The sequence below is a fragment of the Vulpes vulpes genome, chromosome 12 (assembly GCF_048418805.1).
Source record: "Vulpes vulpes isolate BD-2025 chromosome 12, VulVul3, whole genome shotgun sequence".
NCBI classification, from domain to species: Eukaryota; Metazoa; Chordata; class Mammalia; order Carnivora; family Canidae; genus Vulpes; species Vulpes vulpes.
The window spans coordinates 8,397,367-8,410,409 of record NC_132791.1 but is presented as its reverse complement, the minus strand read 5'-3'; the positions used below and the strand labels follow the sequence as shown (position 1 = coordinate 8,410,409).

Genomic DNA, 13,043 nt, shown 5'->3' with positions numbered 1-13,043 from the left:
ACACTAATTTCTCTCAGAATTAGGAGATCCCTTAAAGAAAATTCTTTTATTTTCTTTCTCTTTCTTTTTTTTCTTTTAAGTAAAGGGATAGAAGTTTATTTAGTAAAGATACAGAGAAAGCTCTCGGATATGAGAGGGGTCCCGACAGGGTTGCTCCCTTAAAGAAAATTCTAAGTCTTTTCTAAGCGACAGCACCCTGATTGTTTTTTAAGTTTTTATTTTAATTCCAGTTAGTTAACACAGTGTTATATTAGCTTCAGGTGTACAATACCATGATTCAACACTTCCATAAATCACACTCTGCACATCACAAGTGCCCTCCTTGATCCCCATCACCTATTTCACCCATTCTCCCCCTCGGCCTCCTCTCTGGTAACCATCAATCTGTTCTCTAGAGTTAAGGGTCTGTTTCTTGGTTTTCTTCTCTATTTTCCCCCATGATCATTTGTTTTGTTACTTAAATTCCACATTAGTGAAATTATACAGAATTTGTCTCTGACTTATTTCACTTAGCATTATGCTCTACCTCCATTCATTGGAAATGGCAAAATTTCACTTTTATGATGGCTGAGTAATACTCCATTGAGAGAGAGAGAGAGAGAGAGAGAGAGAGAGAGTGTGTGTATCACTACTTCTTTATCCATTCATCTTATCTCAATGGACATTTGGGCTGCTTTCATATCTTGACTATAGAAACTAAGGCTACTATAAACAAAAAGGTGCATGTATCCCTTTGAATTAGTATTTTTGTATTCCTTGGGTTAATACCCATAGTGTGATTACTGGATCATAGGGTAGTTCTATTTTTAACTTTTTTAGGAACCCCTATTCTGTTTTTCACAGTGATTGCACCAGATTGCATTCCCACTGATAGTATAAGAGGGGTTCTTTTTCTCCACATCCTTGCCAGCATCTGTTGTTTGTGTTGTTGATTTTAGCCATTCTGATGGGTGTGAGATGATATCTCATTATAGTTCTGATTTGCATTTCCCTGATGGTGAATGATGTTGAGCATCTTTTCAGATGTCTATGTCTGTTGGCCATCTATATGTCTTCTTTGGAGAAATGTCTGTTCATGTCTTCTGCCCATCTCTTGACTGGATTATTTGTTCTTTGGGTGTTGAGTTTGATAAATTCTTTATATATGTTAGATACTAACCCTTTATCAGATATGTTATTTGCAAATATCTTCTCCCACTCTGTCAGGTGCCTTTTAGTTTTGCTGTTTCCTTTACTGTGCAATAACATTTTATTTTGATGTAGTACCAATAGTTTATTTTTGGTTTTGTTTCCCTTGCCTTAGGAGACAAATCTAGAAAGAAGTTGCTTTGGCCAATGTCAAGGAGCTTACTACCTATGCTCTCTTCCAGGATTTTTATGGTTTCAGGTCTCACATTTAGGTCTTTACTCCATTTTAACTTTATTTCTGTGTATGGTTTAGGAAAGTGGCCCAGTTTCTTTCTTTTACATGTAGCTTTCCAGTTTTCCTAACACCATTTGTTGAAGAGACTGTCTTTTTCCTACTGGACCTGAGGGTTTTTAGAGGAAAAGCATTAGCATAAAACCACAATGGAATACTGATTAAAGGAGGGAGATAGGCTCCAGGAATTAATTTGAAATGGTAAATTGGTGGACCCCAAAATACCAGAGTCCCCCCCCCAAAAAAAACAAGGTGTAGTGGATGCCCAGGTGTGCTGCCAGATTGTCCCACAGGACTCAGCTGGCTGGAAGCTACCAGAACTGCCCTCAGTTCAAGGTCAGGTCCTTCCCCAGGGCAGCCCATCACCAACAGCTAGTCATTAAGGAGATGTAAAGGCAAATGAGGGGACATAAAGTTCTGGCCCCTCAAAGCAGGACAACTCTGAAGGGCCAACCCAGCCCAGTTCCAGAGGTCAGGGTCTTCTTAAGTGCTGGCGGCAGGTCAGTTCCTCATTGGGCCACAGGCCCTCTCTCCTGCCTCCTCACTCCTCCAGGTGATAAGCCTGGGGCACTCATCAGCTGGCTTCCAGCTGACAAACCTCCACCTCAGAGTCTATTTCCCAAGAACCCCAATCTGAGCCTTCTCCCCAGAAGTTTCCTTCTTCCCTAAAACATAACATTTTCCAGGAGGGTGGAAATCAGTGTCGTGAGAGTTCTATTCACCAGACTAAAGGTATGTATGATGACTGATCAATGGATTTGGCACACTTACCCATCGGGTGTTTTGCCAAGGCTTCCCCCTTGAAATACCACTGTCTCTCCAGAAACTTCATGTTTAGCTCTAAAGCAAAACAATAAGACTTTAAATTAGCCTCAAAATTTTCAGACCAGTATTCAACTAATTGATTCATTTCTTTGATAAACTGATAAAAATAAAATTCCATAGCAAGATCTACCATGTGTAAGATGTAAAAGTCAACTAAATCCTTTCCCATCAGCCTGAGAATTCTGTAGAACTAACTTTAGGGTGAACAAAGAGATATAAAAGACCTTCCACATGAAATTAAACTGCATTACAGGGGATCCCTGGGTGGCGCAGCGGTTTGGCGCCTGCCTTTGGCCCAGGGCGCGATCCTGGAGACCCGGGATCGAATCCCACATCGGGCTCCCGGTGCATGGAGCCTGCTTCTCCCTCTGCCTATGTCTCTGCCTCTCTCTCTCTCTCTCTCTCTGTGTGACTATCATAAAAAAACAAAAAAAAAACAAACAAAAAAATAAATAAACTGCATTACATGTGGTCACCCATTAAAAACTATCCTCCCTGCAAGGAAGGTTGCTGGAAGGAAGGTTGGTGACATAAAGCAGTAACCAATTATAATGTTGCCCTTCTCATACTCTTCACAGATCAGACTATGAAAGACATGTGAGCTTCCCCTCTGCGTCTTCATTTTCATTTAGCTAATGGCAATTACGGTATTTTTGTAATCCAATGCTTTGACTATCATAAGATCATTCAACCTTCAAAGCTTGACCTACTGGCATGTTTCTGAACAGTAGTTTAGTTTACTTTACTGTCTAAACAGTATCCACTGAATAATTAAACTGCTATCCACCGCATAACAATCACTGACTTCTAATTTAAAGACTTAACAAACAGGAACATCACCTGGATGTTTTCCCTCTTCTAGTGCATATGCTCAGTATGTGCAAAGCTTGCTGTACATGTTTAAATCTGAAATGTACAACTCCAACTGTACCTTTTGCCAGTCATAAGTGTCTCTACAAGTGTAGAAACCAATTCCTGTTGATCTTGTTCATTGCCCAGTTCGTATACCAACCCAAGGCCTTTTGAGGCAACATCTTGGCTAAGTTCTGCACAAAAGTCAGACAAAACAGTATTACTTTAAGGAAAATCTGTCTTCTGGACATCGTCAAATTTTTTTAAAAGCTGTAACAGAAAACCAAAATGGGGACACTTGGGTGGCTCAGCAGTGGAGTGTCTGCCTTTGGCTCTGGGCGTGATCCCAGGATCCAGGATCAGGTCCCACATAGGGCCTGCTTCTTCCTCTGCCTATGTCTCTGCCTCTCTCTTTCTGTGTCTCTCATGAATAAATTAATAAATCTTTTTTAAAAAAATGTTTTAAAAAAAGAAATCCAAAGTGATTTCAAAGTAAAGACAAAAAAACATAATCTGGGATACCTGGGTGGCTCAGCAGTTTACCACCTGCCTTCAGCACAGGGCATGATCCTGGAGTCCCAGGATCAAGTCCTGCATCAGGTTCCCTGCATGGAGCCTGCTTCTCCCCCTGCCTGTGTCTCTGCCTCTCTCTCTGTGTCTCTCATGAATAAATAAAATCTTAAAAAAAAAAAAAAACATAATCTGCCTATTTTGTTAAAACATTAAATCGTCTCGGGTGACAGTACCAAAGGTCCCCGTAAAAGAAAACTACATGCACAAAAGATCCAACCCATAAACCAAGTGAACACTGCTGGGCCTCAGTGTGCAGTGCAAGTGACAGAGGATCCATACACTGCCAATCACACACATGAAAAGTATAGCAGCCTCATGGGATTCCAAAATAACCACATCCCATTTTTTTAAAAATAAAAAGTCAATACAAAACCGTATGTTTAAAACAATTTATAAAACAAAGCTACCCTTTAAATGTCTAACACATTTGCTCTCTCCGGGCTTAGGTCACATAGAGAAAAGAAACCAGAGATAGAAAAAGGCTATTACTTAGAAGTACTGATGTTAAAGGCAGCCTTGGCTTTAACAAATGTAAAATTGAAGAACATGATCTAATTAATCAAATCAATCAAAAAGAATCTACTTTCCTGTGCCCTTCTTTTTTGTTCCTTAATCTAGATTTTTCAAAACTTAAAAATACAAGCTTAATGAAGTTTGGAAATCAAATATTTACCAATAACTTACCATCATTTTCCGACAAAATGGAAACAAATGCACTCTGAATTTCTTTCAGGTGAGACTGAAAGAAGAAAATAGGCATTTAGAACACAAACTCTACCTCCTAGAAGATAAGGGAGGGCACACACACCTCATTAGATTCTTCAGACCTGAGGCAGCCACAAACCCTCTTGTGCTGTCTCTGAAGGCAGCCAAACTACCTCAAGGCTGTAAGTTTAGAGATAGTCTAATGCACACTCTCAGCCTCCCATCCTGACCACCTGACTTTATGCCTTCAAGATTCAAATCATCTTCCAGTCAATATACATCAGGCTGCCTTCCTTTATGCACAGCTTCTTCCAAAATATCTGTTACTGGTTAATGGCCTTCACTACCAGCACTGGCCCTCACCTTCAAACACTTTCCTTCCTACCACCTTTTCATTATAATATTTCAAAACTGATTTCCAGCAGTGCTGAGCACATTTCTAGCATGGCTTACCTTCACTTCTTTATGGGTACTTAGCTTCCTCACAAGGGAAAGGAGCCAGATGCAGGCCGCTTGCCTCACATGTGGGTTCGGGCTGATGATATGTTTATTTAAAATCACATCCAACACCCAGGGGACCACATCATTCACTTTGGCTCCTGGGGGGAAGAAAGGAATGATAAGCAACAATTAAATGACTAAAATATCCTGAAATATTAAATTTTCCTCTATATTTACTCAATACAACAATGGAGATCATATTCAAATCTAAATGACTACAGTGTTTATGTTGCTGAAGGACAGATAATCATCCATTTCAAAACCACAAGACCTGTGAAATCCCAGGATCTCTAACAAGGGGCCTGAAGCCACACACTCCCTCACCCGTTGGGTCGCTAAGAACCAGTGCACCTGCAGTGCAGAGGTATAAGGAGCACGAGCAAAACATCCCAAGGTTTCACTATGTGATAAAGGACTGAGGGACACATAACGTGGAAATGTAACTCTGCCTTGACTTCCGAAACTGGCTAAATATACCAGTCCTCCAGAAAAGAGTACAAGTTTGAAGATAATACCTAGAACTCCCTCTTTGCTTCCGAAGAACTAAAAAAAAAAAGTTCTCATTCATTATTCTATGTTCACTCTCCTTAAACCAACTATTTCGCTTGGCTGAACCAAACTGATAAGGCATGTACAAATATTCGAAAAAGAGTTAAAATGGAACACATAAATTTTGTTTTTTGCTTCAAATGTGGTACCAAGATCTGAAAGGGCTACTTGAGGATTATGAAAGGATTAGCTGAGCATGTGGTACCAGCAGGGGGCGTATATTCTTCTTCAGTCACCAGCCAGGCATCCCGGGCAGCCACGGAGCTGGTTCCTATTGCAGCGCTGGTAATGGCTTCGCCAATAGTGAACTGCAGTTCTATCTGCTTGGCCTGCAACAACGGAAACAGAAGCCATGAATTGAAGAGAACATTTCCCAAAAACAGCCATTTCCACAAAAAAAGCTGTTTAAGATCCTGTCTGTCAACATGCTGTGTTTTTTGACTCTTGTCTAGATTGTTTTCCCCTAAGGTGGTGGCTCAGAGGGCAGGCGAGGGGTGGAAATAAGAATCTTCTTCCCACCCCACGTTGCCCTCTTCACCCTCAGCAGAGAACCACGGAGCAGGGATTTTTAATCTCTGGAGGAAAAAGTCATGGACTGGGAAGCCACACAGATCTCAGGGCAAATTCTAATCTGTCACCAGCTACATACACTTTATTAAATAGCCTCAACTCTGTAAGGTAAGCATGACACCACAGCCCACCTCGTCAGGCCATAAGAAGGAAATGAGGTAAAGCTTCTACATAAAGCTTCTAGCGGACATGAGGTGTGCAGTCACAGTACAGTAAACAGCAGGCACTATGACTTATTACCACCTCCTCTGTGCACTGTGAAATTACACAGTGTCTGCAAGTTACTCTACACTGGTTTCAAAAAGAGAGAGAATATGGTAAAATGGTAAAATCTGGCATCTCTGGATTAAAGAGTGTAGAAGTACAGAGATAAATGGAGAGCTAGATAGCTTCAATACAAGTTAATAATCCAAACAAGAACAGGAGCTCGGATTATTCTCACAACTGCACTGTAAGTTTGAAACTGTTTCAAAAATCAAACATTAAGAAAATTCTATATAGTACAGAATATAGTATATATACTATATACTATATTATCAAATTTTTAATAATTTTTTTTAAAGAGAGAGAGAAAGCGAGCAAGCTGGGGAGGAGAGAGGCAGAAGGAGAAAGAGAATCTTAAGCAGGCTCCACACCCAGCACAGAGCCTGACACGGGACCTCAATCTCACGACCCTGAGATCATGACCTGAGCCAAAATCAAGAGTTGGTGCCATCCAGGCGCCCCTCAATTTTTTTAATTTGGTTTAGAAATTTTGACACATTGGGGTGCCTGGGTGGCTCAGTCAAACATCTGCCTTCAGCTCAGGTCATGACCCAGGGTCCTGGGATGCAGCCCCAGGTTGGGCTCCCTGCTCAGCGAGGAATCTGCTGCTCCCACCCAATTCATGAGCTCTCTCAAATACATAAAATCTTCTAAAAAGAAAAGAAAAGAGAAAAGAGAAAAAAAGAGAAAAGAAAAGAGAAAAGAGAAAAAAGAAAGAAAGAAAGAAAGAAAGAAAGAAAGAAAGAAAGAAAGAAAAAAGAAAAGAAAAGAAAAATTTTAACACATTTCAAAAGCATGAATCACTGACTCAACGTGGAATTGGACCGGTTTTAGTTCCCTTTGGCCTCGTTCTCTGTTTACTATAAACTGGAAAACAACCAAGAATATGGGGAGTAAGAAGAGACTGAAGATCAGAGAGTCCCCACGAGGAGCATGGGAAGAGTGACCTCTGGGAGAATCTACCAAGCACCGACCATGGTGTAGCCAGCCATTCCTAAGCTCAATCAACCAAATGTTCTCATCTCGATGAGGTGTCACATGCTGATACCAGATGCTTCCTACTCTGAGGAAATAGAATTTCAGGGCTTCTTCAGTACTACAGTTTCCCTGGTCAAAAGCTTCTTTGGCAACTCTAAGCAGAGAAAAGGTGTGTCTACATAGAGGATCCTATACTAAGGAATCAATCAACGTGCCTATTTTCAAAAGTTTCCCATTGTTACTAATAACATAACTGGCATTATAAACAAAAACAAAACTCCATTTCTGAATGACATGATACCTAGACTTTGCTTCAAATATTCCAAAAATAAAGGATCAACAGATGAAATAAAAACAGGTAACTGAGGGATTATATTACTATTATGTCTACTTTTGTGAATATTTGAAATTTTCCATGATAATTTGTCCTAGATTACTGTGAATACATTTTGCTTCTGATTCCTTTTTCCCATTTTTATCCTTTAATCTCTCCATCATGTTTCTAGGTCTTCATGGATCTCTGTACTTCCAAACTCTTAAAAAACAGCTTCAACAGCAACTTAACAATACAAACTACTCATTCATTCATTCATTCATTCATTTTTTTAGAGAGAGAGAGACTGCTGAGCATGGAGCCTGCTTAATATTCTCTTTCTCCCTCATTGCGTGCACACACATGCATTCTCTTTCTAAGAAAGAAAGAAAGAGGGATCCCTGGGTGACGCAGAGGTTTGGCACCTGCCTTTGGCCCAGGGCGCGATCCTGGAGACCCGGGATCGAATCCCATGTTGGGCTCCCGGTGCATGGAGCCTGCTTCTCCCTCTGCCTGTGTCTCTGCCTCTCTCTCTCTCTCTATGTGTGTGTGTGTGACTATCATAAATAAATAAAAATTAAAAAAGGAAGAAAGAAAGAAAGAAAGAAAGAAAGAAAGAAAGAAAGAAAGAAAGAAAGAAAGAAAAGAAAAGAAAAGAAAGCAGACACCTTAAGCTTTTCCCCAAGTGGTTACGATGCCAATGACACTGGGGAGAACCTTATGTGGGTATAGTTTATTCTTTTAAAAATTCACATTAAAAAAATAATAATAATAAAAAATTTTAATTCACATTAAAAATACTAGATTAGGATCCTTAAGACCTGGATCCTAACATTGGCTCTGTCACTCAGAGGCCTTAGTTCTCAAGCCCAACCTGCTTCCTGCCTCCTGCCCATCCTTGCAGGCCCAGTAGCAACCTTGCCTCCAAAAACCTGTATACCAAGCCTCCCAGACAGCAGCACTCACACCCTCCTCTGTGAGCCTACTCCCTTACATGTAAATGTCTTTTCCTTCAGTTATTCTTCCCACATTTACTAAGGTCTTCCTACTACCAATCACACTGCAAGGCACTTGCTTCATAGTGAAGATCAAAACAGACTTTGCCTTCAGTCTAGTGGGCAATTAGAAACTGTGACAAATGCTGTGAAGAAAAAGTATGGAGAATCATGAGAGTTCAATATCTAAAGAGTCTACTCTAGTTCAAAGGGATCAATAGCAACCCCAAAAATGAAGTATTCATCTTTCAAAATCTCAAAGCAAAGAAGGACAAAGAGGCTGGTGTACAAAAATGTGAGCAAGTAATGAGAATCAAGCCTAGATGAGGGGCTACATCAGGTCATGTTAAGACTTATGACACAAAGCTAGCAATTGCCTGCTTGTAGGTCTTCCCAACTACTATAAAAATTTTCCAGATGACAGAAGCTTGGCCACCTGACTCAAGAACAACTGGAATACCAGCACCCACTTCCCACACTTAGCTGACGAGGTGAGTCTCCACTTCTACCCATATTGCACTGGGTTTTACTCAAAAACTAAAAGGCAAGGACTTTCCCACATACATGATTTAGTCAATGCTCTGCCTACCAAAGTAGTATAAGCCCAAGGCTGGTACTCAGTAAGTACATGGTGAATAAATGCATAAAGGCTTAATTTAAAATCTCACAGCATGAAGGGGCGCCTGGGTTGGTTAAGCAGTTAAGCGTCTGCCTTTGGCTCAGGTTGTGATCTCAGGGTCCTGGGATCAAGTTCTCCATCAGGCTCCCTGCTCAGTGACGAGTCTGCTTCTCCCTCTCTTTCTCCTGCCCACCCCCACTCCTGCTCTCTTCTTCCCTCAAATAGATGAAAATATCTTTTAAAAATAAAATATAAAATAAAATCTCACAGCATCCAAAACTCCAGCTAAAAAATATCTTTTATTTGAATAACTAACAATCAGATAGCAATATAAATACCTCCACAGAATCCATCAGACCTTGCAAGAGGAGTTTCTGGTGAGGAAAATCTCCATCCCCAACTGGAAAATATCCCAATGTTTGGATTGCTCGTTCTTTCATCTAGAAAACCAGTAATTTTTTTTTAAACAAAGTATGTAACAGTTTTATCCCAGAACAGTGTTTCCAAAATGAGATGACAGGGAGGGCAGTCTGTCTAAAGCACTTATGCATGTAAGTTTTTTTTTAAAGGATCTAATTTTACAGAATTACATCTCTAAGACATTAGAGGTAAAAAGACATAAAACTGAGTTCACTAAAGATCCGTGGTTGCAAAAGAAGAAAGAAGAAAGCCTTTAACCAGGTTTATTACCCTTCAAACTATTTATAAATGTAGATTCTGGGCCAGAGGACAGGACCTAAGATCAAATCAGACCTTAACCATGTTAGCAGCCTTTAAAGGTATATGACCTTAGGCAATTTTCTCCACCTCTCTGTGACTGTGTTTCCTCCTCCAGGAAAACAGAGATGACAACTGTACCTACTTCACTAGTCCTGGAGAATTCAATAAATGTATGGGAAGCATCTAGCATACACCTGACACATTACAAGTGCTCAACAATGGTTGGTAATCACTAATTAATTAATAATAGCTAACAAAAACTACAGTGTGATATTCCTTAGAAATTTAAAATATTTGCTAGATCAAAAATAAGATTATGTGTTTATTAACCTTACAGTAAACTGACTTATCTGCTCATTAAATCATGTTATAATTCAACACTGAGGTACTCTGATCACAAATATGTCTTAGTTTACAAAAATGTTTACTGGAAACTAAAAACTGATAAATGTCCTTCTCAGGTATTACTCACACAGCTTACTAACACCCAGACTTCTTAAAACCAAATTCACTATCAGAGGTTAAGATTTAGATTTGGTCTAAAATTACAAAAGTGGTAAAAACTATTTAACACTTTACTATCCATTTTTCGCATGAAAGAAGAATTAATTACCTCATGCAGCTAGTTCCTTACCAAATCCTAACGCTGTGGGCCTAAACTGGAGCCACTGGCCCAAATGCTGCATGTGCAGAAGTCGTACAAATCACCCCTAAATCGGGACACCTGGGTGGCTCAGCAGTTGAACATCTGCCTTTGGGTCTGGGTGTGATTCCGGAATCTGGGATTGAGTCCCATATCGGGCTCCCGGCGAAGAGCCTGCTTCTCCCTCTGCCTGTGTCTCGGCCTCCCTCTCTCTGTGTCTCTCGTGAATAAATAAATAAATCTAAAAAAAAAAAATCACCCCTAACTCAAAACTAAATAGTCGCCTAGACTCTCTCAGTCTTTTTTTTACATTAAGCCCTTCTTCCAGCTGCACTGTCATGTGTCCTCATTACGACTGTGTATTTGTTCATTTATGTATCTATGAAGCACAAGAATTTCAGAAAGAAAGGGGAAAGAAGAGAGACCTACCTTATTTGTCTCTTTACTGGAAGGTATTCTATTCAGTAAACTTTCTACAAGATGCAATTTGGTGAAGCCAGATCCCTCACTGGGGATCGGGAGGGGGCCGTTTCTGCCGATTTCACCCAGGGCTGTACAGGCAGCAATTGCCAGGAGGGGCGACGTACTGTCCAAAAACGAGCCTGTGAGCACAGTGAGACAAAACTGAGAGGAATACACTATTGTTCTTGGGGCCCAGGGCTAAGGGCAAGGAACTCCAGACTGTTTTCAAGGTGGTAAAATGAAATCAAAGTCTACATTTCCTTCTAGTTGATAATTTGTTAACATTCCACTCAGTAATAAAACATGGAAACAAGGCATACAGCACTGTCCGCTTGTAAACGTTTATGTTTTTTCCCATAATGCGATCATCTGCTGTACCAGAACCCACAGGAAAAAAACGTACAGAAAAACTAGAGTACTTCCACTGTTATTAAAAACACACATCCACCATCAAGCAAGGTTTTCTGCAAAGACTTGTGCCTTTAAAGTGTAATGCTGTCAAAAGAAACTGAAACGCTGTAATAAATTTTAACCTAACTCAGAAACTATGGCATCCAAGTCAGCATGAGCACGTGACACATGACATACCTATCGTTTCCGTGGCATTCTGAATGAGCGCCTCTTGTTCCGGCAGGAAATCGGCATCTGTCTCCAGGTCTTGTTGCTCTGCCATTCTCATTTTCTTTTTGGCCAAGTATCTTCCTACCGTGAATCCCAATGCAAGCAAGGATCCGTGCTGTATCTCTGGGCTCTGAATTTAACCACAAGATAGCTGTCACTCTCTCACATATGCAAGAATGCACTGAAATAACTGTTTATTACAGCCATCTCGCCAATAAAACGTAAGGCCAGAGAACAAAACGATCATTTGAGGTTCTACTGAATGTTAACAAACCTGGAGTTTCTAACACTCAAGAATTCCGAGAAGGCAAGTAGAGTCTTGATTCGCTTCCAGTCATCCCCTAACCCGACACCCACTGCACGTCTGGGTGAAGTGACTCTTCTGCGTGCTCCCTGTAGCACCCCATGCTTTCTTCTAGCTTGGAGCACTTATGTAACTACACTACCATAATTTTCAAGCATAATTTCTCCCCACTGCCAGTGAAATACAATGAGCAGATACGATTTCTTTTAAATTTTTTTTTTTAATTTTTTATTTATTTATGATAGTCACAGAGAGAGAGAGAGAGGCAGAGACACAGGCGGAGGGAGAAGCAGGCTCCATGCACCGGGAGCCTGATGTGGGATTCGATCCCGGGTCTCCAGGATCGCGCCCTGGGCCAAAGGCAGGCGCCAAACCGCTGCGCCACCCAGGGATCCCCAGATACGATTTCTAATTGTTAAAACCTCAAAACACAAAGAGGAAGTTTGAATACTTGAAAGCACGGGTTTCCTGACAGAACAGGCACGATGATAGGTGGAAGGAAATGGGGAAGGAGGAAGGAACTAGGATTTCAGCACCTGGGAGTACTGGGTATGTGCTCCCTGCTGTACTCCTAGCACCCGCCACAGTGCCTGTCAGATACAAGGCACTCAAATTTGTTTACTGGACTGAACGAATCCATGTATTATCAATCTCACTTATTCTTCACAATCGGGATCCCTGGGTGGCGCAGCGGTTTGGCGCCTGCCTTTGGCCCAGGGCGCGATCCTGGAGACCCGGGATCGAATCCCACATCAGGCTCCCGGTGCATGGAGCCTGCTTCTCCCTCCGCCTGTGTCTCTGCCTCTCTCTCTCTCTCTCTGTGACTATCATAAATAAATAAAAAATTAAAAAAAAAATTAAAAAAAAATATTCTTCACAATCATAGAAGCTCCTTTTAGAAATGAGAACACGTATCAGATGCTTTTTGGGAAAGCTCTACCATCTCCCATAAAAAAGAATGAAGACAAAACTGATAACATACATGATTGTCTTTTGTGGTCTTTATAAGCTGTTCTATCATTGACTTCAGCTCATTTCCCGACACCGTAGATACCACCACAGAATAAAACAAGGCTGCCAGTTCACGCATCTCTTCTTTACTGCTATTCATCAGACTCTGAGTGGTGTA

General features: G+C 40.9%; 1 protein-coding gene across 14 annotated transcripts in view; it reads right to left on the bottom strand.

The window, feature by feature from the left end:
- The window catches only part of ECPAS (Ecm29 proteasome adaptor and scaffold), a 101,196-nt gene that overhangs the window by 26,644 nt on the left and 61,509 nt on the right, over positions 1-13,043 (bottom strand). For all 14 annotated transcript variants that reach the window (XM_072727693.1, XM_072727679.1, XM_072727688.1 and 11 more), the window contains 9 exons: positions 12,897-13,031; positions 11,578-11,740; positions 10,957-11,129; positions 9,503-9,604; positions 5,631-5,754; positions 4,829-4,974; positions 4,355-4,409; positions 3,177-3,291; positions 2,192-2,260 (listed from right to left, as the gene is read on the bottom strand). In XM_072727693.1, the coding sequence (XP_072583794.1) occupies positions 2,192-2,260; positions 3,177-3,291; positions 4,355-4,409; positions 4,829-4,974; positions 5,631-5,754; positions 9,503-9,604; positions 10,957-11,129; positions 11,578-11,740; positions 12,897-13,031 (1,082 nt within the window). The remainder of the gene's footprint in view (positions 1-2,191; positions 2,261-3,176; positions 3,292-4,354; positions 4,410-4,828; positions 4,975-5,630; positions 5,755-9,502; positions 9,605-10,956; positions 11,130-11,577; positions 11,741-12,896; positions 13,032-13,043) is intronic.